The sequence below is a fragment of the Rhinolophus sinicus genome, linkage group LG03, assembly GCF_036562045.2.
Source record: "Rhinolophus sinicus isolate RSC01 linkage group LG03, ASM3656204v1, whole genome shotgun sequence".
Taxonomy (NCBI): Eukaryota; Metazoa; Chordata; class Mammalia; order Chiroptera; family Rhinolophidae; genus Rhinolophus; species Rhinolophus sinicus.
Window position 1 is genome coordinate 45,660,644 of NC_133753.1, and position 26,056 is coordinate 45,686,699.

At 33.8% G+C, this 26,056-nt stretch overlaps 1 protein-coding gene across 1 annotated transcript in view; it reads left to right on the plus strand.

The window, feature by feature from the left end:
* CLPX (caseinolytic mitochondrial matrix peptidase chaperone subunit X) overlaps nt 1-26,056 on the plus strand; it is a 35,051-nt gene that overhangs the window by 1,312 nt on the left and 7,683 nt on the right. The window contains exons 2-10 of the mRNA XM_019748680.2: nt 4,524-4,684; nt 6,814-6,931; nt 13,054-13,208; nt 15,208-15,367; nt 16,806-16,847; nt 20,735-20,911; nt 21,290-21,454; nt 22,253-22,341; nt 23,335-23,499. Coding sequence (XP_019604239.1) covers nt 4,524-4,684; nt 6,814-6,931; nt 13,054-13,208; nt 15,208-15,367; nt 16,806-16,847; nt 20,735-20,911; nt 21,290-21,454; nt 22,253-22,341; nt 23,335-23,499 — 1,232 coding nt within the window. The remainder of the gene's footprint in view (nt 1-4,523; nt 4,685-6,813; nt 6,932-13,053; nt 13,209-15,207; nt 15,368-16,805; nt 16,848-20,734; nt 20,912-21,289; nt 21,455-22,252; nt 22,342-23,334; nt 23,500-26,056) is intronic.

The following is a 26,056-nucleotide window of genomic DNA, read 5'->3' on the forward strand; positions in this document are numbered from 1 at the left end:
ATGTGGGCAGGAGCATTTTGTTAAAATGATGTATAAATGTAAGGGAGTGAATTTAATCCCAAGACCTTGTTAAACCTGAACAGATAAATGCCCCTATTCTAGGAATTTGAGTTGCAAACACTCGAAAGTGACAGATATTTAATTCGTTTATTTAACATATATTTGTTGAAGGGCCTACTATATGCCAGGCTCTGTTTTGGTGCTGGAAATAGAGTGGTGAATAAGTTCTCACCTTCAAGTTTAAATCTAGTGGAGTAGACAAAGAATGTTTCTAGGAGTGGATAAAGTATGTGTGTGTCCTCACTGCATAGGAAAGACTTCTTTGACAAAGTTCATGATCTGTTCCAGTCAATTGTCCCTGAAAACAGAATCATAGGAAGTGTGTAGTGTTTTTTTTTTTCTTTTCAAGACAACCACTGCTTTAAAAGTTAAATATATCATTAGGTAAATCAACACAAATTAATGACTTATTTAGGAATTATTATCTATTTGTTTATCAGTTAATATAAGTTTGCTGGAGGTTTTCAGAAATAATGAACCATTGCTTTCACTGTAAAAGACCAAATTAAACTTAAAATGTGAGACATCACCCAAGATCATTACAGAATTTAATATTTTTACATGACAGTGGAACAGTAAAATAGTTTTCACATTGATTTAAGACTTTCCCAAGGCTTAATTTCACAAAATGTTTAATTTTCATAGTAAAAAAACTCAAAAGTCTACAAAAATATAGAAATGTTTTCTTTAAGGATTTGAAAAATTCTTATTTAGATTCCTAGAAAGAAGAAGAAAGGTGAAAGAAAAATCAGAATTGAAATTTAGTTAGCTTATTCTGATTTTTCTTAATTAATAAACGGTAGAGTTAAGAATTTCAACAACATTATATAAACAAACAAAAAGAACTTAACCAAAATCATCGTCTGACAAGAAATTGTAAAGAATTAAGAATAAAAGGGGACATTTCAGAGCTCTTCTGAAGTGCAGTGCTATTCTGTTTCCATTGGTCTATCTGTCATGTTAGACTAAAAATTTTATATGGTAGTTTGAAAAATTATTTGGTAAATTGTCATACTAGATACTGGATCTTTCGCTTTTGCTGATGGGCCGTGTGTATCCAATTTAATGTGTTTTTCCTCATTAGTCTCTGAATATAAAACCTATAGTAAAGTAGAAATTTTAAATATTTTTTTCTGCCCAAATCGCTGGTATTTTTCAATTTTAATGTATATTTTTAAAAATGTACTTTGCCTTTGTAACAGTCAATTTGCTGTCTGAATGTGTGATTCAGAAATGCTTGATTCCGTTTAAAAGATTCTGAATGACAATGTTCAGTCTGCATTTGTGAGATCATTGTTACCTGCCTTGATTTCTGGCTGATTTCTGTCCTTGTCTTCATGAGAATATAGTGAAGATGCAATGGTGCTCAAACATGGTGTCCCTAATTTTCATAATAGTGACATAATGTTCCTAGATTTTGATTTTAATTTTAATTCTCTCTCCCCCTCTCTCTGCCTCCCTTCCCTCTCCCCCTCCCTTCCTCCTCCTTTCTCCCTCTCTTTATCCCTCTTTGGGTAGGTAAATACAATACAATTTAAATAAGGGAAAGTGAATAAATGAGAGAACATCTTTATTGCAAACTATTTCTTAATCAACATTTCTCTTTTTTTTTTTTTGTTTTTTGTCATGTTCATCTTCAGACCAGTAGACTAGCCTAGGTGAAAATCCATCAAATATTTTTAAACTTGAGGAAAGCTATCATAGGAGTGATGTTATTATTATTTTTTTTTAATTAAGAAGTAGTCCAAATTCATGAAACAATAACTTGGCATAAAATGAAATTATGAGACTAATAAAAGCAATACACATCTTCTAATTTGCTGGAATTGTTTGTGAGTTTTTGTTGAATTTTTTTCCAATTTGTGTTAGAGGTTAGAGGCCAAGTGTTTAAGGGAGCATTTAACTTGATTTGCCATTTCATCAATTGTTATGCACTTAAATATTGTCACTGCAAATAGATAATTTAAAAATTTTCATTAGTTCTTTCACTCTATTTCTAAAATACAAAGATCAGTTTATCTTTTAGGCTGAATCATTTATATGTTTTTGGAAAATGCTTAATTCAAGATTGAATATAGGCAGTCAAATATTTAAAAGTTGAACAAATAACTCTTCTAGATCTTAATAACCCTAAAATCAGGGTACCTTATTCTACTGTCTTTTTAAAAACAGCTGCTCTGAAACTCAGAAAGATTTGTCTGTATGACAAAAGTTTTGTAAATGGTTTAACTTTTAACTGTCTTTTGTCATTGCTGCCAGGTACTCTTTCGAAATGTACTTTACGGAAATACTTCTCTATTTGGCTTTTAGTGTTTTTTCACAGGCCTCCAAAGGGTTCAGGGATAGAATTCATAGGTTCTATGAACTTTATTTTCACTAATCTTTAAATGAAATGTAGCATTTCCTTCAGTTCTGAATGTAGGCAACAAATCATAGTAGCACAGTATCTATAAAGTGTCACCAGTCAAAAATCACAAATATCTTATCACATTACAGTTGCAGAGATCTCAAAATATTGTTTATATTTTTCACTACTTTGAAATCTTGGTAGTTATTAAAAGAGCTGTTAGATCATACTTAATTTTGTTATGAAAATATTTTTAAAGTATTTTCATAACTACTTTAGTACAATTGGTTTCCTTTGTTAGATATTCTATACATTTTAAAAACATTATTCTGAGAAGGGGCTTGTCCATAGGCTTCACCAGACTGCCAAAGGGGTGCTTGGCTCAAAAAGGGTTAAAACTCCTGATTAGTTTGCTGCAATGATTTCTGTGAAAATTTATAGTGATGGATACAATTGGTAAGTGACTGGTCATTTAAATTGTTTAGTACAGTGGTTTAAATAGTGCCGTCCTCAGCCCAGCGCCCTCACCGGGGAACTTGTTAGAAATGTATTCTTGGGTTCCACCTCAGACCTGAATCAGAAGCAGGGAAGATCCCCTGCAATCTTGTTCTAACAATTCTGAACACATTCTGATGCACATTTTAAAAAATTATTGAAGGACATAATTTTAAACCAGTTTTTGCATTTGAATAAATACATATGTGCATGATGTCTTAAAAGCCCTAGCAGGTATAGAAATAAAATTTTAAAGCCTGAATCGAGAACTTTGCAGGGAATAAAATGAGGGAGGCAAAAAATCAGTTTTTAAAATTTATTTAAGTATTCACATTAACACTTCCCCCCTTTTGTTTTATTACCTCCTAACAGCACTCTGATAAACTGCTAGGAAACTTCCTTCTTGGCGATTCATTAATTTAGGTTAGCTTATTCAAGGTTCTGAGTAGCCCTACAGTACTGAAATCTATGGAATTTTGTTTAACCTAGGACCATTATGTAGGGAACACTCTTAAAGACCAGCGTGGGAAACGGTGGCTCACAGTAGGCAGTACGGCTCTTTTGCCATTGCCTATAATTTATTTTGGGGTTTAGTTTGTATTTATGTGAGAAAAACCACGGGTCAGCAGACAGTGATCCCTGTGGACCCAAACTGGCCACACACATTTGTTTTCTGTATTATTTACTTTTGCTTTCATGTTACACGCAGAGTCTTTGGGACTGAGTCTATAATGACCCACAGAGCCGAAAATATTTATTATCCTGGTCCTTTACAGAAAAATTTACCAAATAATAATTTAAGTTCTTTTTAAGAATTTTAACTTCAAATATGGCAAAACATTAAAATCTTTGAAAGCAGATGGTGGTAACACAGTGTTTACTGAATTATATTTTTTCTGTAGGATTGAATATTTCATTAAAATGTATTTTAATGAACAGCACATTATTATTATTTAAAAAAAATTTTTTATTGGGGAATATTGGGGAACTGTGTTTTTCCAGGACCCATCAGTTCCAAGTCAAGTCATCGTTTTCAATCTAGTTGTGGAGGGCGCAGCTTACTGGCCCATGTGGGAATCGAACTGGCAACCTTGGTGTTATAAGCACTGCGCTCTAACCAACTGAGCCTCCCAGCTGCCCAAGCACATTATTTTTTAAAGAACATTTGATGTTTGTTTCCATGGTTGCAGCTATTACCCTTATATAAGTAAAGAAACAGACAACAGTTTGTCAATTAATTGCTTATTCTCATTGGTAGAAATAACATAATAAGAATATAAGACATAAATGGCCTTTTCCTTCTACACGTGAGGCAGATGTTGAACTACTTATCTCAAACTTTGAAAGAGCCACTCATTATGACTTGGGTGGTCTTTCCACACTTCCAAGGGGCAGGCCTGGAAAGGAAAGAAACATCTTTATTTACCCGGAATCTTCGAAGGCCCAGGTCTGGCCTGTTTCTGAGAGGGCTTTGCCACTATTTTCTCTACCAGTTTGTACAACTACTGTGAAAACTAGCTTTCTCAACCTCCTTTATGCTTAAGGCATTTTTGTTTCCAGGGAATTTATTGAAAACGTTAATATTTGATGTGTAGACTAATAAATTTGATTATATTTTCAGGTATTTCTTGTGGTCGCATTCATGTACCCGTTTTAGGAAGGCTTGGGACCTTTGAAACTCAGATTCTACGGAGAGCTCCTTTTAGAACCTTTGCAGAAACACCAGCGTACTTTGCCTCAAAAGATGGGATAAGTAAAGATAGCTCTGGAGATGGAAATAAGGTATTTTATCTTTATTGGCATCTATACACATATTTGAGTTCCCTCCTTTAAATAATTAAATATAATAGTACTCTTTATGTTTTGGTTTATGTTTTCTATAGGAAACATGAAATACATAAAATCTGAAAAATTTTAGGTAATTTTATTTTGTGTTTCAGTTTGAACCATAAAATAGTTTTATAAGCATTGCACTTAGTAAGCAGTAATTAAAAATTTTAATACCACAAAATAGTAAAGAAGCTTTATTGAGTAATCTGTGTAGTCATTCTGTAGGGTTGAATTAGGAGTATCTGTTGTGTCCAGCGCAACAATGGCAGTGAGGAAACGAGAAGGGGCGGTGTTGGGTTAAGTTTTTAAGAAAGAAAGAAACAGAGACTTAATGCAGTTAAATCTCAGAGGGCCAAGGGTCTCACAGTCTGGCAAGAGACTGGAGCGCAGAATCAGGCCAACTGGTGGCTTTTATTGATAATCATACAAGGGAGTAGCATTGTTTTTTACCCAGTCTGTGAGACTCATCCATCATGTCACAAAAGTGAATCAAACCAATTATCCCTGTCCCCAAGCAGCCAGAGCAGAAAGTCCTACGATGACTTAAGTGAGGTATGCACCTCCCCGGGGACAAGTCTCTCATGTTGAAACTGTTCCGTTGAGCTAAGTGGAGAGAGCTGATCTTTATCGCTCTCATGACTTCTCTCACAATCAGGTGAGAGAGGAAAGCCAGAGTTAGCGATGGCTTTTCTCAGGCGGGGGAAGGGGAGGCAAGGCCCCTTCCCAGATCTTCCAAGGCAGCTCATTGGGGGTCCCCACACGGTTCCGCCTGGCTTGAGTTGTCCCCTCTGTGGGGAATCTTACTCGTCATTGGCTGCAAACCATCTTTTGGGGACCAGACAGAGAGACATGAGGTGTAAATATCATGGTAAAACAAAGTCCCAAAAAGGCACAGTCTCACAGACTCTTCTTTCTTCAAGGAAAGACATGGGGGGACAGTCTGCTAGGCTGCTGTGTGACAAGTATCCATCATTTCCTGTCATGCAACTCTTACAACTCCTGATAGTATAAACCCCATTTCATCTATCTAAGAATCTTGGATATCTGTATGACTTAATGTTGGGCTACTCTGTTACAAGCAAGTAGGTGATTGGTAATTGTATTGGGTTAGTGAATTATTACCAATTTTTTTATTATGTGAATTTGACTAACACTTGAGTTAATATTATATGTGAAACAAAATACTCAGTGCTTTCACATCCACATTTAATCCTAAAAATAACCCTCTGAGGTAGGTGATATTATCCTCATTTTAGAGATGAAAAAGGTGAAAAAAGTTAGATTCAAGAAAGTTAAAGAGTCACTACTTGCCATGACAATAACTACCAATTCAATTTCATTGAAATGCAGCTTTTTACTTATATTATGGTAACTTTTTTCCTAGTTCTTATTGAGTCATTGAAAGAAAGCTATTGGGATGGCTGGTTAGCTTAGTTGGTTAGAGCACAGTGCTCTTAACAACCAAGTTGCTGGTTTGATTCCCCACATGGGCCACTGTGAGCTCTGCCCTCCTCAGCTAGATTGAAACAACTACTTGACTTTGAGCTGGTGGTTCCTGGAAAAACACACTTAAAATAAATAAAAGTTTTTAAAAAACAAACAAAACAAAAAAAAGAAAGAAAGCTATTTCTTATACATACTGGCACTTACCATGTAAAGAAGGTATACAGATAAATATATGTATTTACTAGAATTGATTTTGTTTTTGTGGAAAATGTATCTTTTGATACCAGTGATAGTAGAGATATAAATTAATAATTCCATTCTGGAAATCGTAAAAATTAATAATGATTAATTATAAACTATATTGTTTATATTTAAGTTACATACTGTGTTTCCCTGAAAATAAGACCTAGCTGGACAATGAGCTTTAATGAGTCTTTTGGAGCAAAAATTAATATAAGACCCAGTCTTATTTTACTATAATATAAGACCGAGTCTTATGTAATGTAATATAAGACCAGGTCTTACGCGTTAGAGCTGGTTGTCCGGCTAGGTCTTATTTTCAGGGAAACGGTATACTGTGATGACCTGAAAGTAATACTTGACACACTCTTTTTTCCCTCTTCCAAAAACATTAGAAATCAGCAAGTGAGGGAAGCAGTAAGAAATCGGGCTCTGGGAACTCTGGGAAAGGTGGAAACCAGCTGCGCTGTCCTAAATGTGGCGACTTGTGCACACATGTAGAGACCTTCGTGTGTAAGTTTTACTTCTATTATTTTTATTTTTCTGTACCTTTGCTATAAATTGTTAACTGCATAGAAATATAGAAATTATACAAACCAGGGTTATTTTCTTCCTGATCTTACATGATTCTCTCCTATTTTCACCAGATACTAAAAATCCCCAGGACTGGTAATATTTTGCACTGTGGTATAAGAGATAATTTAAGAAAACTATTTGTTTCTTTATTTTGCTTGTGTGTTTGTTTTAAATTTGAATTTTGTGAGTTTCATGCATGTGACCATTAAACTATAGGAGAACCAAGCCTTGTTTATCTGTATTATTCTGTTCTTCAGATACCTGTTGAACATCTCATATAGCTACAGAGGTCAGTCATTTGAATATTAAGATATTTTCCCTCTCTGAGTACTTACCAGAGGAGCTATGTTCTCAGTTCTAGAAAGAGTCTGATAATCATAATGATTCAGATACTCAGAGAAGGAGGAATTCAACAGTCCCACTTTTGCTGTACTCTGAAATGCAAAGATGTTACTACAGATACTTTGTTTAATGAATCAAATAACTTATTTCTTGCATAATTAGAATTAATGGTAATGACTCAAGAGTAAATTACATTGTACTACCACGTCAGCCTTCCTATACAGTCCGATTATATAAAGGTTGATGGTCAGGTTTGGCAGAAGTTTCAGTTTCTGATGATTAGCTGGAGAGGATTCTCTATATTCCAACCCAAATATTGAGGCTTTATATATAGTACTTTATCAGTAATATATTGGCCACTGGATGAAAAAGTACTACATGTAGCATGTTTTTACAGTTTTGGAAAGAGTTTTAAAGTAGTTTCATTCTATAGCTGGAATGTTAGAGGTTCTCTTCATGGTTTTTGCCTAGTAAGAGATCAAAGAGAAAAATCAGCCTGAATGAATATTAATTTGGATCTCAACATAAAGTGAAAGTGACTTCTAAATTACATTTGCTATTAACAAATTTGGTGTGATATAGTAAAGTTCTAAAAAGTAGAGAATTGTTCAATCCATAATGGCAGTATTATGTTACCTACAGAGGGTGCCAAAAAATATATATACACATTTTAAGAAAGGAAAACTGTATTAAAATTGTAATACTCAATATATGTCGATAACAAAAGATGGATACAAGTCACGTTTGACTTCTGCGATTACAAGAGGTGCTCAAAGTGGTTACCATCAGTGTCCAGACACTTCTGATTATGGCAAACTACTGCTTGAGCAACGTTGACTAAAGGGTCCACTTATGTATAATAAATTTTTTTGCACCCCCTGATATATTTTAATCAACAGATTTCCTCCTTTTTTTTCCCCAGAGAGATTTCAACCTTCATAGACTTAAGTAATAATTTCTTAGAGTAGGAGAGGAACAAACATTTGATAAACACCAGTATATGTAATTTTATTCTCACAATCTTATTTTTGTCAGGACAGATATCCTCATTTTTATCAATGAAGGAGGTGAGATTGAGCAAGTTTAAGTAACTCATCCAAGGTCACACAGAGCAGTGAAGATTTGCTATTCAGAAGTTCCTATCTCATACATTTTTACCAGCTGGAATTCTTTAGGGATAAACTAGCTCCTCTTGAGTTTAAATTCACTTTTCTTTCATGCAGTGTTTTCAAAACCTGCCAGGTAACTGTTGTTTTAACAATGATTAAGTGATCACGGAGGGTGATTGTTAAACATATAGATTCCCTCCTTTCCTAGAGATTAAGATTCTGTTGATGTTGACTAGGGTCCTAGAATCTGTAAATTTAAGCAGTGAGACCAAATGTGGAAAACACTGTACTTTAGTGTTATCTATTTAACTCAAGGCTGAGTGTGGTCTCTTTCCTTTGGGAGTTCTAAGGGGCAAGGGTGATGTGGGAGTAGAGAATGTAAAAGCAAAGAGTGAAAGAAGAGTACATACTTAATATGTAATTTAGTAAGCAAACACCCCTTGAGTCAGACACTGCTAGGCTTAGAAAATACACAGATGCACATGACATTGTCCTTGTCCTCTGGAGCTTTACTGCAGAGGAGTAATAGGCCCCAGCAGTGAGACGAGGCCCTTCTCCCTTCGCTGACCCATAATAGAAGTCTCTTCAGAATGCATCCATTTGGAAGGCAGAGGATCTTCTGTCTACTCATTGAAAATTGGGGCATCCTAGTTCGAAGGGGTTTTGTTTTATCATAGGTTATCCATTTTGCTTGAATCTGCATTTATTTACTTACTAGTTAATAAACATCTTTTTATGTGCTTTTGGCCCCTTCTGGTTCTTTTGTGAATGGCCTGTTGAGGTAATTGTCCACTTTTTTGTCATTTTTAATTGTTTTTAATTAACTGAGGAATACATGTGTATATCTCCCTTTATGAAAAAGTAGAACATTATGTATAAAGCTAAAGATATATTTCTGTAATATATCTTCTTCGAACATAAAACTTTTTAAAAGCATAAATGATATCATTCATATTTTTGCAGATTGCTTTTTTTCTTCCAACTCAGCAACGTTTTGAGAGCTATCTATGTTAATATGTAGATATACAAAGGTCTAGTCCTTTTTAAAATTTTTAATTTTTTATTGAGATATCAATCATTCACATACCATACAATTCACCCTTTGAAAGTGTACATTTCAGAGATTTTTGGTATATTCACCAAGTTGTACAATCATCACCACTATCTAATTCCAGAACATTTTCATCATCCCAGAAAGAAACCCCATCCACCTTTGCAGTCACTGTCTGCTCTGTACCCTCCCAGCCCTGGCAACCATTAACCTACTTTCTGTCTTTATGGATTTATCTATTCTTGACACTTTATATAAATTGAATTATAAAATATGTGGCATTTCGTGTCTGGCTTCTTTTCATTTAGCATGTTTTCAAGGTTCATTTGTGTCACATCATTATGTATCAGTACTTCATTGTTTTTTATGGCGGAATAATAGTATTTCATTGTTTGTCCATTCTCCATTGCTGGACATTTGGATTTCTCCTTGTTGGCTATTATGAATAATCCTACTCTGAACATTTGTGTACAAATTTTTGTTTTTACTTCTCTTGGATTTATGCTTAGGAATGGCATTGCTGGGTGAAACGGCAGCTATGTTTAGCTATTTAAGGAACTGCCAGACTGTTTTCCACAGAGGCTGTACCATCAGTATAACCCAACCCGCTAACAATGTATATATAAAGGTTCCAATTTCTCCACATCCTCTTCAACACATTATCTTTTTTTTTATTGTAGCCATCATAGGGATGTGAAGAAATATCTCATTGTGGTTTTGATTTACATTTCCTTAATGACTAAAGATGTTAACTGTCTTTTCATGTGTTTATTGGCTATTTGTATAAGTTTGGAGAAAAGAGTATTTAAATCCTTTGTTCATTTTTAAATTTTTTTATTTTTATTGTTGAGTTATAAGAGTTTTTTTATTTATTCTGAATACTAGATCCTTATCCAAACATGTGATTTGCAAATATTTTCTCTCATTCTATGGGTAGTTCTTTCCTTTTAAATGCATGCTATATAGCAGGAGTCAGGAAACTTACTACAAAAGGCCAAATAATAAATATTTTAGGCTTTGTGGGCCATATGGTCTCTGTTGCAACTATTCTCCTTTGCTGTTACAGTGCAAAAGCAACCATAGAAAATGTTAATGAATGAGGACGGCTGTGTTCCATAAAACTTTGCATGTGGACACCGAAATTTGAATTTTATGTAACTTTCATTGCCATTTTTTTTCTAAAATGTAAAAACTATTTTTTAGCTCATGGACCTTCAATCTCGCAAGTATATTTGTAGTGATTTTTATGTTTTCTTATAATGAGATTACTCTTGCTTGACTTTGTTGAAATAAAATACCATTTTTATAGATACCATTATAAATGTATAGAAAATCATCAGAAATTGAAATAATATCCAAGAAAGTTTTGATTATAAGGACTAATGTATACTATTCTTTAGTCCATTTAAAAAGTTAACTTGTCAAACATGAATATTTTTATTTAAGTTAGAGCCTTCAGTTGTTTTTATTTTTATGTATATAATATTTTTTGAAGGCTTACTGCACTTAATGTGTCTCATAGGGTGGGAATTAAACTTGTCTGCAGTGTTCGGGAGATTTTATGTTGGACCCTGAAACTTGTTCAAAATCATGAAGAACTTTCATTTAAACAAATCTCCTGAAAAAGTTTTTGCTAAGGTAGTCTTTCTGTTGTTGGTATACTATACAAGCATGTTTACTGGGGTCAGTGTTCTGTATATAAAGGCGTGTAGGATACTTGTAGTAGTCATTTAAAGGAAAGAGCTTTATTTATCCCCTGATAATTTAACAAAATTAAATTTTTGCCCTTTGTTTTTTAGGAGTAAAAAAATGCATTTAATGCTTTTTTTAAAATAGCATTTTGATAAATAAAATTGAATCCTTGAACTTGGGTATATGTTGAACATGTTTCAGTGTGAAACAGAATTGCAAATATTCAAACAGAATTTAAGGAACCCTTCAGCAGTAAGCAGAGAGGGTTGTAATTTGTTGGTGTTAAATCTCTTTCCCTTTGACCTATTTGTTTTTTAGAGAAATATCTTGTTCTTGTGTTCTCAGGCCAGATTTTCTTGTCATACAATTTGAACTAAATCAGAGGCTTCTCTGTCCTTTACATGCCCTGTTTACCATCAGTAACAGTTGTAAGCTGTTGCCTCATTATAAAATAAAGGCGTTGACTCTCTTTCCCATTGATGGGAAATGGTGATAATGTATTTGGGCTTGTGTTAACTGAAGGTACTTAGAATAGCTTGATATTTGTCTTTCAGCATTTATAGGTGTTCAATAAATAGAAAACATGGATGATCCGATCCCTCTCCTACTTTAAAATTTGCTACTAGAATTTATTCAGGATGTATTTTTGATTGGCCTTATGTTTAAGAACAAACATACAAGAATTAAATTGATTGAATTAATAATTAAATTTATTTTTAAAATGTGGACCTGTCTATTTTTTAAATTTAAATTATTTTGTGAAGATTTAGATATGCTTGTCAGCGCAGTTTTTCCTGTAATCTAGAGATAGGTAGTTACATTCTCAAAGGAGAGAGATTCCTGTAGTTTTTAAAATTATTTTTCTTTGCAGTTTTACCTGTCTCGTTAGATTACACAAAGATATATTACTGAGACCTCCCAACATATAACTAACTCCTATTTTTTCCTATGTATCTGTTAATAGTCTGTATGGGTTTCTCTACCATGCTACTTTCTGAGGTCCCTGGTTACTATTAATAGAGGTGGGTTTGGAGAAGTTTAAGAGTAGAGTGTATGTCCATATGTTTATATCCTATAGTCATGTTTTTAAACGAGAGAAAAGAAGAAATCACTTTTGTTTTAACACAGGATATTCTATAGCTGATGCGTTGCCATTTAAAAATCCTTTTTACCCTCCCTTTTAACAGCCCTTGTGTTGTTTTCAAAAACTATATGACTATCTTTTAATTAAGTCAGTACGACTGAGAATATTGTTATTTTGTTAGTTTTTCAGTGGTTTTCAGTCAAAGAAATAGAAATTAATGGAATAAAGATGAAAATAAAGAAGGTATGAAATAATTTTATCTTTTTACCAAGTCAGGATTTTTAAAATGTTCATAAGTTTGAAAAGAACCTAAATAATATACTTTCTTACATTTTTAGGGATTAAAATAGATTTCTCTCTTTCAACTTTTGTGTATATTTAAAATTTTTCATAAGAAAATGTTGGAAAAATAGATTAATTTATTTTACTTTTTTCCACAGTTTTTTCATTCAAGTATTTCAATAAAATAAATGATTATTTAATAGTCTTATCGTGATAAATTTTAAAATTAACTTTAGTGTATGGAAAGCTGAAAGACTCTCAGCCAGTCTTTTTACTTAATGAAGTATACCATAACATGAAAGAACCTAGTGAAAATGAACAAAATGTAGTCCACTGAACTCATCTATCATTATTATCTGTCTTAGGTGTAAACAAGGCTGTTTGTTGTGGCTATTGGAGTGAACTGTCAGCCTACTTTTTGTCAAGTACAGTAGTTTTCATTTGCAGTGAGTCTTTAAGGTGAAACACTATTTGAGTTACTTATTTTTCTCTTGTACAGCATCCACCCGTTTTGTGAAGTGTGAAAAATGTCATCATTTTTTTGTTGTGCTATCTGAAGCAGACTCAAAGAAAAGCATAATTAAAGAACCTGAATCAGCAGCAGAAGCTGTAAAATTGGCATTCCAACAGAAACCACCTCCTCCCCCCAAGAAGGTATAAGGTCTTGCTCAGTCTTATACGCATTTTGTCTTGAAACCATTTCATTACTCCCCTCTCCCCAGTTTATGTTGGATCCTAATACTAGAATCTAAATACATATTGTAAGTTCTTAATATGGACTATATCTGGCTAAATTGTTACTGATATCTAATACTTGGAATTTAGGTTTTGTGTCCATTGCTGTTTTCCCATGTCATGATTACTGTATTCAGTAGCAATGAAACATAGTTGGATGATTATTAAAATAGTATTGATACTAAATTAATCTAAAATGATATCCTTAAAAGAGAGCAACTATGGACTTATTTTTGTTAGTTTGGGTTACTAAATAACACCAGCCTTCAATTTCTCCCCATCAGATTAGTTTATTTTATGGTAAAATAGCCTGAGACTAACAACGGAAGCAAGTAATTTTTTTCATGGCCAGTGTTCCAGCGTTCTCCTCTATAGCACTTTGTTTTTTGTGGAGTGGGCTCTTTCTAGGAGTCTTCGAACAGGTTGTGATTTGGTCATATGAAAGCCAGCAGAGTGTACCACTGTCTTCATTGGGTCCTTGGTGTGCACTTTCTGAAAACAGGAACCCTGCTCCTGGGCTATGCCCTGTGTTCTGGCCATGCCTCAGATGTTTGTACCCTCGGATTGTTTCTCATCTACATCAGTGTAGCTTTCTTCCACTGTGCTTAGATGCCAGTGCATTTGTTTCTTCCTCCAAATGTGCTGTGGCAGATTTCATAATTCATGAGTATAATCTGTGAGGAATATATTTTATTGGGGAATGTTGGGAACAGTGTGTTTCTCCAGGACCCATCAGCTCCAAGTCGTTGTCCTTCAATCTAGTTGTGGAGGGCGCAGTGCCGCTACAAGTCCAGTCGCCGTTTTCAATCTTTAGTTGCAGGGGGCACAGCCCACCATCCCATGGGGGAATTGAACCGGCAACCGTGTTGTTGAGAGCTCGTGCTCTAACCAACTGAGCCATCTGACCGCCCCTCTGGAAGCTCAGTGGCTGCTCGTTGTCTTCAGTCTAGTTGTGGAGGGCGCAGCTCACTGGCTCATGTGAGAATCGAACCAGCAACCCCATTGTTTAGAGCTCACGCTGTAACCAACTGAGCCATCCAGCCACTCCGAAGATTTTTAAATAACCATAATATGGTCAACAACTAAAGACTTTGTCATGTAAAAATAAATAATGTGATGGAAAATATAGCTATTAAGCTTTATATTCTCCACTAATTTGTGTAGACTTTAGACATCCAAGCCAAAGTTCTAGAAAATAAATGCAACTTAACTATTTTCCGGAGTTAATGAATATTAACAGTTAATTTCTATTTACTAAAAGCTGAAGGAATTTACCCCAGGTTCCAAACTGTTGGCAGTATCCAAGTATCGAATAGAGCTTTAGTTTCTACTAAAACTAAAGGTTTGAGATTGCCATGCAGATAAATAAGTAGCTTTAAAGTTAATATCTGAGAAAAAAGTAAATGTTTGTTAGTGAGTATTAAAACACACTGGTAGTATAATGGCTTTTGATTATATCATGCCTATTTTTGAAAAGGGTAGTTTTGTAATACCTTATCTTTTTGAAGAATAATATTCATGTGATTGAAAAAGGTGTAGAAAGGATTTATTTTAATGACTTACATTAATGATGATACCTTTAGACCCATGGGTGGCATGTGTAGGATTCTAAGTGACTTTAACATTAACTTTTAAAAATTAGGATGAATGACATTGTTTACAGAATGGAAACTGGCATAGTACTAGAAGAGTCTAGTGATACTTTGTTGGGCTAGAGAACAAATAAATTGTGTTTTTGTTCGTTTAGGGTTTGGGGCCTTGAATCATTGCTACATAATGTTATTGTGTCTTTGGCATTTTGTTTTTGATGAGTCTTTATTTGAATTTAAAACTAAGTAAATACGCTCAGTATATAACTTTTTAATGTTTTTATGACAGCTCATATTAAATTAATTTTTCATACCCAATTATTTTTCAGATTTATAACTACCTCGACAAGTATGTTGTTGGCCAGTCATTTGCTAAGAAGGTGCTTTCAGTTGCTGTGTACAATCATTATAAGAGAATATATAATAATATCCCAGCTAATCTGAGACAGCAGGCAGAGGTTGAAAAGCAGACATCATTAACACCTAGAGGTTAGTGTTTTGATATTTGGCCAAAATAGAGATTACTATGCATGCCTAGAGATAATCTCTATTTGCAACTTCTTGCTTTTGTCTTAAATGCTTTTAGTATAGTACAATTTTCAGAGTACAGTTCATATCCCATTAGTAGATTATGAACTCATTTTGATAGGTTGCCAACAGCATTTTTAAAAAAGTTTAGGTGGGGATAGAAAATACCAGAGTAAATTAACTTGTAGTTAAGTATTGTTTCTGAAAACTTTCACTTTCATGTGCATGAATTCTTAGTCACAGAGTAAAATGTGTTTCTTATTCTTACCAAAGGTCTCAGTGAAAAATGTTTGAAAGTCACTGGAGTAGAGATTGAGAATTATCATTGAATTGTAGACTTCACTACAACTAGTTCCTCATGACCTTATTATCATTGCAATGCTCTGTACTACTCTGAGTTCTTCTCTTTTGGGTTCAGGATACAGAATTTCATTTGCCTAAGTCAGAGATATATGGAGATAGCTCTTACAGAAAATATGCAGCACTCTTTCCTTTCTTGGCCCCAGCTGCAGAGTGCAAGGTTAAGGGAAAATTTGTAAATGATTCAAAGTATAATTCTATTAGTAATAGATTCTTATATACCAATATACTGTGTAATCTCGATTTATGTGGACAATAACGTATGTTATATTATTAGGATGATTTTATTAAAAAACTGTAGGGTAAAAGGGGTAAATATTGTAAGTTTTGTTGTTGTTGGCCAGGGAGCCCTGATTTCTTATTTAAGTCCATAATCTATCATTTTACATGATTTTGGTCATCATTTTACAATTTGAGGGAGTTCTGCTAAAGCTACATTATCTTTTGATTACTTTTAGTAGCTACTAAATATATAACTGGCTTAATGAAGACACTTGTTCACTTGTTGAGCTTATTGCAAAATAGTTAGGTGGTAGTATCAGTTACTTTATTTTTAGAAAGCACTCGTAATAACTAATGGAAAACTTGGAACCTTAATTTTTATAAAGTCCAAGTAGCACTGCCTAGTCATGACGCACAATGATTTTTTCTGGTTCCTTCTGTCAACAAATCAATAATTAAGCTGTTCTAGGTGCTGGAAAAGCAAATGGTAATATGGTATTTATAATATGAGGGGTTTAAATTCTTATTGAAGACTTAAATTACTACTATTAAAATAGGTAACAACTTTGTATTTGACAAATATAAATATTAGCAATTGGGCAGCCATCATTAAGTATGTTTAGGTTTTTTAAATATAGAAAGGATTAGCATATAGATTCTTTCATAATGTTTTGAAAGCTAAACAAAGTTTAAAAAGCTTAAAAAAGTTAATACATTCTTTAAATATATTTGGAAGAGGACAAGAAATGGGATATTTCTTGTTTGTTCCCCTAAACAAATATGTAATATTTTCATTTTGCCATTTTTATCCTCTTAGAATTAGAAATAAGAAGACGGGAGGATGAATACAGATTTACAAGTAAGTGACCTCTTCTCAGGTCTTCCGCTGTAATTATTCTTCATTTGAGATTTACTTCAGTGAAGTATGTCAGCAGTAGTAATGGTGGACATGTATTTGCTTGTGTATTACCAAGAAAGATGTTGTATATTATCTAAACATGTTTATCATGCGTAGTATATATGATTTTGGAATAGTTTTTTGTAGCTAATTTTTGTAGTTTGTACATATTGGGTTATTTCAGATATCTGATTTTATCTTTTCTGTCTTGTGATATTTCTATTGTAGTGAGATAAAAAGTAGTATATATAGTTTTTCCCTATAAGTGTAGACCATATTAACAGGAGTTGTATTTTTAAAAATCTGTAGCTTGCTATTTAATATCTTTTTTTTTTTTTTTTTTTTTTGGCCATACAATTAGAGTTGGCCTGTATAATTATAAATGACAGAAATTTGGGGGGAGGCAGATTATCTTCTGGCTGCTCTTTGCTAGAAACCAAACTGTTTATTTTTTGGTGTATATGAAATTTAATATAGACTTGAAAATTATGAGTAAGCCCCAACTAACTGTTTCTAGGGTCCAGCCCTGGATTGCCCCTATAAGCATCAGATGGTCTGGTGGAGTGTGATACATCAAGGATAGTGGCCATTCTGATTTTTTTGTGCCCATCCTTTTGGAGGTAGATATAGCTGCTGCACAGAGGATGAAGGTTCTAGGAGTATGATATATCATAAAAAGATTCACATGGCCGTTTGTTTCAGTAATTAAAATAACAAACAAAAGTAAATAATAGATAAACCAGTATGAACATTTTTCACTTACAAGTTTGCTACCTTTACTTTGCCTTTGAAACAAGTAGTATTATATATTTACCATTTGAACTGTATTATACTGGGGGTGCCAAAAAAATGTATACACATGACTTGTATTCATCTTTTGTAATTGGTATATACTGAGTATTACAATTTTAATAGTTTTTTTCCTTTCTTAAAATGTGTATTTTTTTTTGGTGCCTCTTTATATACGGGATGTACCATGAGAACATAACTAGTTTACCAACTCGGGCATGAGATTTATTATATGTAATAAAAATATTGTTTCTAGTTATTTTTAAACTGTGTGGAAATTATTATACCATGCATGGTAAAATTAAGGAACACAGGAAGTACAATGGAATTAGATTATAAGAATGTAAGCTCTAAATAATACACTTTAACTGCATGTATGATACATATTTTATAATCCAAAAACATAATCAAATACGCTATTGATAGTATATTCATAAATTTGGGCAGATGGTTAGTGAAGTAAAGAAAAGTCTATAATGGATCTTTTTGAAAGAAATTATGTAGTGATTTAATGTAATTTAAATGTTAACAAGTAATATAGTGTTTAAGAATTTAGGTTCAAATATATGATGATGGAAGGAGAACTGACTCTTGGTGGTGAACACACAATGTGATTTATAGATGATGTATTACAGAATTATGCACCTGAAATCTATGTAACTTTTACTAACAATTGTCACCCCAATGAACTTTAATTGAAAAAAAAAATAATTTAGATAAAAGCAATTTATAATTACATATTTTGATTGACTTGGAAATTAATGTTTTTAAAGCTTAAGTAGAATTTATTTTTATGTATCGTTTAGTCTTGTCCTATGTGGGGTTTTAAGTTCTAAAGTTACGGCATTAGGCCAAAATCATATAAAACAATATATTCTTGAAAGTTCCTTTGGAAATTACATGTTAGAGACTAACATACTAGTCTTAGTAAGACTGATGGTTTTTTTCTCCGTCTTTGGATTGTATGTTTTTCTTAAGTTGAGCACCAGATGAAATAGTTGGATTGCATTTGAGGGCTATATTATACAAATACTTAAACAGTAAGAAAATTGCAATGCTATTAGTAAATTCTTCTACGATACTTATAAAACTATGTGCCTGGCATTGTTCTGAGTGTTTTACGTATATTAACTCATTTAATTTTCCCAAAACCTGTAAGACAGAAACTATTATTTTCACCTCCACTTTACAAATGAAAACACTGAAGCACAGAAATTTTAAGTAATTTGTTCAGGGCCACGAAGCTGACGAGTTTCATGCAAATAACCACTGTGCTAACCTGCCCGCACGTAGTCCTGCTCGGTAGAGTTGCTTATGCAGTGAGATGTGCAGGAAGAGGGCAGGAAGGTTATCTCAAGTTTACTCTGAGGCATATTTTCATAAAGTGGAACGATTAACATCATCTGTTCTGTACCATTTAAATTACTCCTCGTTATATTTAACTTAAACCATTGAGTAAGTTAAATACATATGTCATATGACTCCACTATAGTTAATATGCTTCTTGCAATTTTATTCAAATTATTCACCTAAATAATTTTTCCCTCATTGTCACTTACATTTGAGCCAAGCCCCTTCCTATATTGTCACAATTCCTAACTATATTTTGCTGAAATTGAAAAAAAAAAAAAAAGGTAAACAATTTTGTTAGGGATGACTAGCTAACTAATTGCACTCAAATAGGGGACTGCATTTCTTTTGCCTGATGTAGATTGTAATGAGGCGGAACATTGTGAATTAGTCACTAATCATTAACCCTCACATGTAGCAAAATTTAATTAAATTCAAATGTTTATTGAATGCCTATTATCTTTGATGAATAGAATAACCATTTGCCTTAAGTATGACCCTAAGATAGTTTAAAAGGGACAGCCAGATGGAATAGGACAATAATAATAGCTGTGTCTGTTGGACATCTATTGATTTGATTAAAATAATAATGCATTAGAACTACTGATACTCTTAACCCATTTATTAGAAACAACCAAAAAATAAATTCAGAAAATAAAGCAAATATGATATGAGCACAGATACCTCAAGTGCTGGGAACCAGGAGCAATATGGATATTTACAAATCTGGACAATTGAAAATACTATTGGGATGCTTTCCTTCAGCTGAGGGAGTGAGAATAAAAAAATTTTTGTTTTGTTTTTGTTTTGGGGATCCCGCTGATAAACTGAGTTCACCAGCAATATCAATCCCATCTAGTTCATTGTATCTTTCCTAAAGGGACTAGAAGGATCCAGTGGAGTTTCTATGAAATCAGAGGTTCAGATAGGGCCAGGGATAGTGAATCTTACCATATTTGGTTTCTCTGGTAGACTCACAGAATCATTTTTAGATTTGGAAGAGACTATAGAGGTCATATGTGTCAGTATTTTCACTTTACAGGTAAGAAAGCAGGTCCAGTAAGTTAAGTGACTTGCCGTGGTCCTACAGCTACACAGTAACAGAACTGATACTACCTAGAACCAAATTCCCTATTTCTTAGCTCAGTGTTTTTCTTTCTCTACAATTTGCTTCTTTTCATTTGTACTGAAAAAAATAATATACTTTTATTTATCTTTCAAAATGCCTCCAAATCAGTCGCATTTTATTCTTACACCTTTCCACCATGTGTTTGAAATTGATAGGACAGGAATTACTGCCATTTTGTAGATTAGGAAATAGCACTAAGTTTATATGATTTACCCAAAATCATATAGCTATTTAGAGACAAAGAAAGGACCAAAGCTAAAGCTTTCTGACTCCTAACACTGTTTTCCTTCCATTATACTGCCTTCCCTTGAGTGAAAGGGAATTTTTCATACAGGTTTACATAAATAAGGAAGGGAGGATAAAAAGTCTGTTTCCTTTGTTTGAGGTTCCTTGAATAATCAATGTGTATTGTACATTTGTCACTAGATAATTGGAAATTTTCTTCCTTTTAGGTAAGACAGAATGTCAAAATATTTAAAGTTTTCTAAATAATTTATCGGTTTTAGATGTAGGGTTTTATTGGGCATGTTTTCAGGTAAAATCAAATGAAGCTCTAGTAATTCCTTTGGCATTTTTTCAGAATTGCTTCAGATTGCTGGAATTAGTCCACATGGTAATGCTTTAGGAGCATCAATGCAGCAACAGGTAAATCAACAAATGCCTCAGGAAAAACGAGGAGGTGAAGTATTGGATTCTTCCCATGATGATATAAAACTTGAAAAGAGTAATATTTTGCTGCTGGGACCAACTGGGTCAGGTAAATAACTTCCTGAAAAAATGTGCTACTCATTTAAAAAAATAGAATATAAATGATTCTGTAACGTGTGTATTGTGATTGAGAGATCCTGGCTCTTGAGAAGAAAACTCTAAGGCCAATCTTACAGATACGTTTTCAGTATTTCTGCACAGTCTTCAAGCTGAACATGAGGCATTGGTATTGCCATTTAGACCAATTCCTAACATCTTAACAGGGATGATAATAATAATAGTATATCATTAGATCTAAATAATAGTAGAGAAAAGATGTAACAGTAATTTTTTATTATATACTATTCAAATTCATTTTGCATTTTTGTAGAGAAATTGTATATCTACATATTTTTAGTAAACTTTTAGTTACTGTTTCTATTTGTAGGTAAAACTCTGCTGGCACAAACTCTAGCTAAATGCCTTGATGTCCCCTTTGCTATCTGTGACTGTACGACTTTGACTCAGGCTGGATATGTAGGTGAAGATATTGAATCTGTGATTGCCAAACTGCTCCAAGATGCCAATTATAGTGTAGAAAAAGCACAACAAGGTATGTTTTCAGCATAGCTGTCTGTCCTCAAATGTAGTCTGTTGGGGAAGCAGTAATATTAAGAGCTAAAGTAATTCTTATTTTGAATCAAGGACTAAAACTATATAAAAGGTATGTTAAACGTTTTCTAGCGTAGTGACTAAGGGTCACAAAGTTTGCTGTGCCTTATCGTCATTAGATGACTACTAGGGTGAAAACAGGCCAAATTACTGTTCCATTAGATCCTTAATACTATCATTGCTTTTCCTGTTCTGATTCCTCTCCAGATTCCTGGACTGGGATGGGGGAGGGGCAAGGACAAGGGCAAGAGAAATAGATTAGCCTATTGACTTACAGGATGTTATAGATGCTGCATTTCTCCTTTCCCCATCTGTCATCTGTCTTTTGTTTACATGAAGAGCTTGATAGCTTCCTGTCCAAATTCTTTTAAGACAAGAATATAGTTGGGAAAAAGTAAGCCAGCGTCTTGCTAGTACTGCATGTACCTCCTGCTTCCATACTGCACCTGCATTTTAGCTCCTAGAATAAAGAACCTGAAAACATTAGTGGGGTAGATAATTATTTTCAGAGAGAAGTAGTTATCACACCCAAGTGATACTCTATAAAATAAATTATAAAACATTTGCATAAAATTGTGAATGGGAGCGAGACAGTGTATTTTTATAATATTAAGCTATTGAATATATTAAGTGTGAAAGCTTGAATAACTTTGCTCTCTGCCTTCTTAGTCTTTTAAAGTTGAGGTTGTCTTGTGTGTATCTTTTTCATATTATAAATAGAATCCTCCTTAAATTATAGGAATTGTCTTTCTGGATGAAGTAGATAAGATTGGCAGTGTGCCAGGCATTCATCAGTTACGGGATGTAGGTGGAGAAGGCGTTCAGCAAGTAAGCAGTTGAATATTTTGTTCAAGCCCACTAAAAGGAAGGGAATACATCAACCTCCCAATATTGTACGTTTGGTTTCACATTCAATTAGATTTTGTTTTGTTTATTTATCCCACCCCCAGACTCCACATACCATTTTAAAGTAGTTCAAATCCTAAGAGAAAGCTATTAGCGATTTTAAATAGCAAATTACCTTTCTTAGGGAACTAAAAATATTTTAAAGAACAGAAAAAAATAAATTTTAATTTTTCTTAGTTGTATTCCTCAAAGGCCCAGTTAAACGTTTCTAGAGGACTCTTGAAGACAAATTCTGGTTCTACCTAGACATAAATGAACTATGTACATGTGTCTTATTCTTTTCACTTTGTTAGACGATAGGGTAAAATAGTGTTTCATTCCTTGTAGAGTCATAATTGAAATCATAATGATATATTGGTCAACTTAACCTTTTACTATTAACTAATTATGATATAAACTACAGGGTAAGGAAAATTGCTTTCTTTTTTTTTACCAAGACATAGAGAGATGCAATCATACTTATAAAATGTGCTGAATAATTTTTTTTATAAAGGCATCTCAAAATACAGGTTTTCTCAAAGTTTAATACTAGGAGTAGAATAGAATTTTAATTTATATGAAAGACAAATCTTCAACTATTTTCAGATTTTGAATGTTCCCACAATGGTTGGGTACCATCTTACATAGTCATAATTCTATCTTTATATCAGAATTATGTTTTTACCATCAAAAACAACCTCTCAGATTGACTGTTTCCTGAATGTATCAGGAGTCCTGTACCTATTCTAAATAAATTTATGAATTATTAATATGATAGTGCATTGGATTTTCATGTTGTAGAAATGTGGGAGTTTTCTTCAGGTATGCTCATTGACCATAACCACATATTATTTTCCCCATTGAATCCCATTATCTAAAGTATAATAAATAATACACTTATGTGATGATGCTATAAATCATTCATTCTTTATTTAGGGCTTATTAAAACTACTAGAAGGGACGATAGTCAATGTTCCCGAAAAGAATTCCCGCAAGCTACGTGGAGAAACGGTACAAGTTGATACAACAAACATCCTGTTTGTTGCATCTGGTGCTTTCAATGGTTTAGACAGAATCATCAGCAGGAGGAAAAATGAAAAGGTAAGTTTTTCTGATGGGTTACTGGGATGGAGAGCATTTGAAGTTATAGAGGATGGATGCTCTGTTTCTGTTCTCATAACTGTTGGCTGCCAGTTGTGGATTTTTAAGTTAGGCTTTCTTAGTGCATACCAAAAATATATTTCTAGTTATTTTTTAAATTTCAGAGTAGTAAATTGGAAGATTTCTGAATATTTATATATGGGCATTTTTAAAGTATAACTTCATGATTTCAATTTTATATTTTATCTAAGGAGTTCTTTTATTATTTGAGGTAGGTGCTGTATTAGTAAAATTTCTGTTCATTCCTCTTGCCCAATTCACTGGAGCTCAATAAAGAGATTGCCCCTGCCCATAAAGTCTCTCATAGTTCACTGCTAACATTCACAAATGGAGGGAAAAGTTTGGGGTTTGGAGGAAGGGTTGTGAATCCCATAGTTTTATAGATGTTTCTTAAACATTCTTATAAGCCTCGATTTTAACTGGAACTTTTTTCTTCATATTCTCAAGGTACATGCCCAGTACCTATTTGTTGACTGATTCCAATAAAATGTAATGTCAAGATAGAAGCCCAAAACATACCTGTGTTTTCCATGTTTTTGTGTTTTGTTTAATAGCTAGTCACAAATGGTCCCTTTTATATAACATAATATTTTACCTAAAAGAATAGATCAGCTCATTGCTATATTGCTTGCTTTTAGTCTCCTTAGCCTTGCATGCACTAGTTTAGTAGTAATAAAAATATGCTGCTAATGGGACAGTTGCTTGTGATAGTTCCTTTATATAGACTAGATGAGAAAACTCTTATACAAATCCTAACAAAGTCACGTAATGCTGTTATTCCTCAGTACCAAGCCTTATTCAGCATGGATAAGGTTATATTTTTACTTTTCATATTAGTTAATTTATGTTTTGTGTTTTGTTTTGTTTTTGCTTTTGAAATTCTATATAAATTAGCCTAACAAATTAGAAAGAAGAAATTATTTCTGTGTGTGTATATGTGTGAAACAGAGAGAGGAGTAGATAACTTTATTTTTGAAATTCTGTAACCAAAGGCAGGGAACATTTTCTGATATTTATAATAATTCCAAAAAGAATTTGAAGCTAGAAACATGTAGAAAAGAATAGTTAAAAATAATGTCAGAAAAGTGATCAGAAACATGTAGAAGGAAGGTTTAAGTCATATGAGGTCTTCAGAGAGACAAAGATTTAAAAAGAGTTTGCCATATAGATTTTATGAAAAGGAGGCATAAGAGAATCTTGAACAGTGATTTTATAGAGGATTAAACATGTCATGTGACTACTGTTTTTGACAACCTTCATTGAAAGTCAGGGGTACAGTATTAAATAATGTACCTATATTCTAACCATATCAAACTGCTGCAGTCCTGGGGCCGGACCGGTGGCTTAGGCGGTTAGAGCTCCATGCTCCTAACTCCAAAGGCTGCCGGTTCGATTCCCACATGGGCCAGTGGGCTCTCAACCACAAGGATGCCAGTTCAATTCCTCGAGTGGGCTCCGCCCCCTGCAACTAGGATTGAACACGGCACCTTGAGCTGAGCTGCCTTCCGAATGGCTCAGTTGGTTGGAGGGCATACTCTCAACCACAAGGTTGCCGGTTCGACTCCCGCAAGGGATGGTGGGCTGTGCCCCCTGCAACTAGAAAACAGCAACTTGACATAGAGCTGAGCTGCGCCCTCCACAACTAAGACTGAAAGGACAACAACTTGAAGCTGAATGGCAGCCTCCACAACTAAGATTGAAAGGACAACAACTTGACTTGGAAAAAAAAAAAGGCCTGGAAGTATACACTGTTCCCCAATAAAGTCCTGTTCCCCTTCCCCAATAAAATCTTAAAAAACAAAACAAAACAAAACAAAAAAACTGCTGCAGTCCTGAGTTTTATTCTCTTGCCCTGCCCACGCTCTCTACTACTGCAGTCTAGTTGGCAAATACGTGTTCATCTTTTAAGACTCAGCCTGTTAAATGATTAGGAAGTTCCTCTGTGAAGGTTTTCTTGATCATCTCCTGCCTTCACTCCCCTGTATGTACCTCTTGTCCTGCTTTCCATGCCACTGTTTCCTGTGCAGTTGTCCTTCATTGCACATAGGATCCTTGAATATCTTCATGTGTTCTCACTCTAAGTAAATAAACTCTTAGAGTAAGGGCTGTCTTTGGGTTTATATCCCCAATGTTTTATAATATGCTTACTAAATGTTTATATAATAAATAGTATATATTTATTACTATTTGCCCTTATATATATGTTTAGTAAATGTTTAAATTATTGAATGAAAGGTAGCTTGCTTTCTGATACACTAACTGTCCATGTACACAGCTTAGTAAATCAGTGGAATGGATTTTTTTTTTAAAGATTTTATTGGGGAGGGGAAACAGGACTTTATTGGGGAACAGTGTGTACTTACAGGACTTTTTCCAAGTCAAGTTGTAGTCCTTTCAATCTTAGTTGTGGAGGGCGCAGCTCAGCTCCAGGTCCAGTTGCCGTTGCTAGTTGCAGGGGGCGCAGCCCACCGTCCCTTGTGGGAGTCAAACTGGCAAC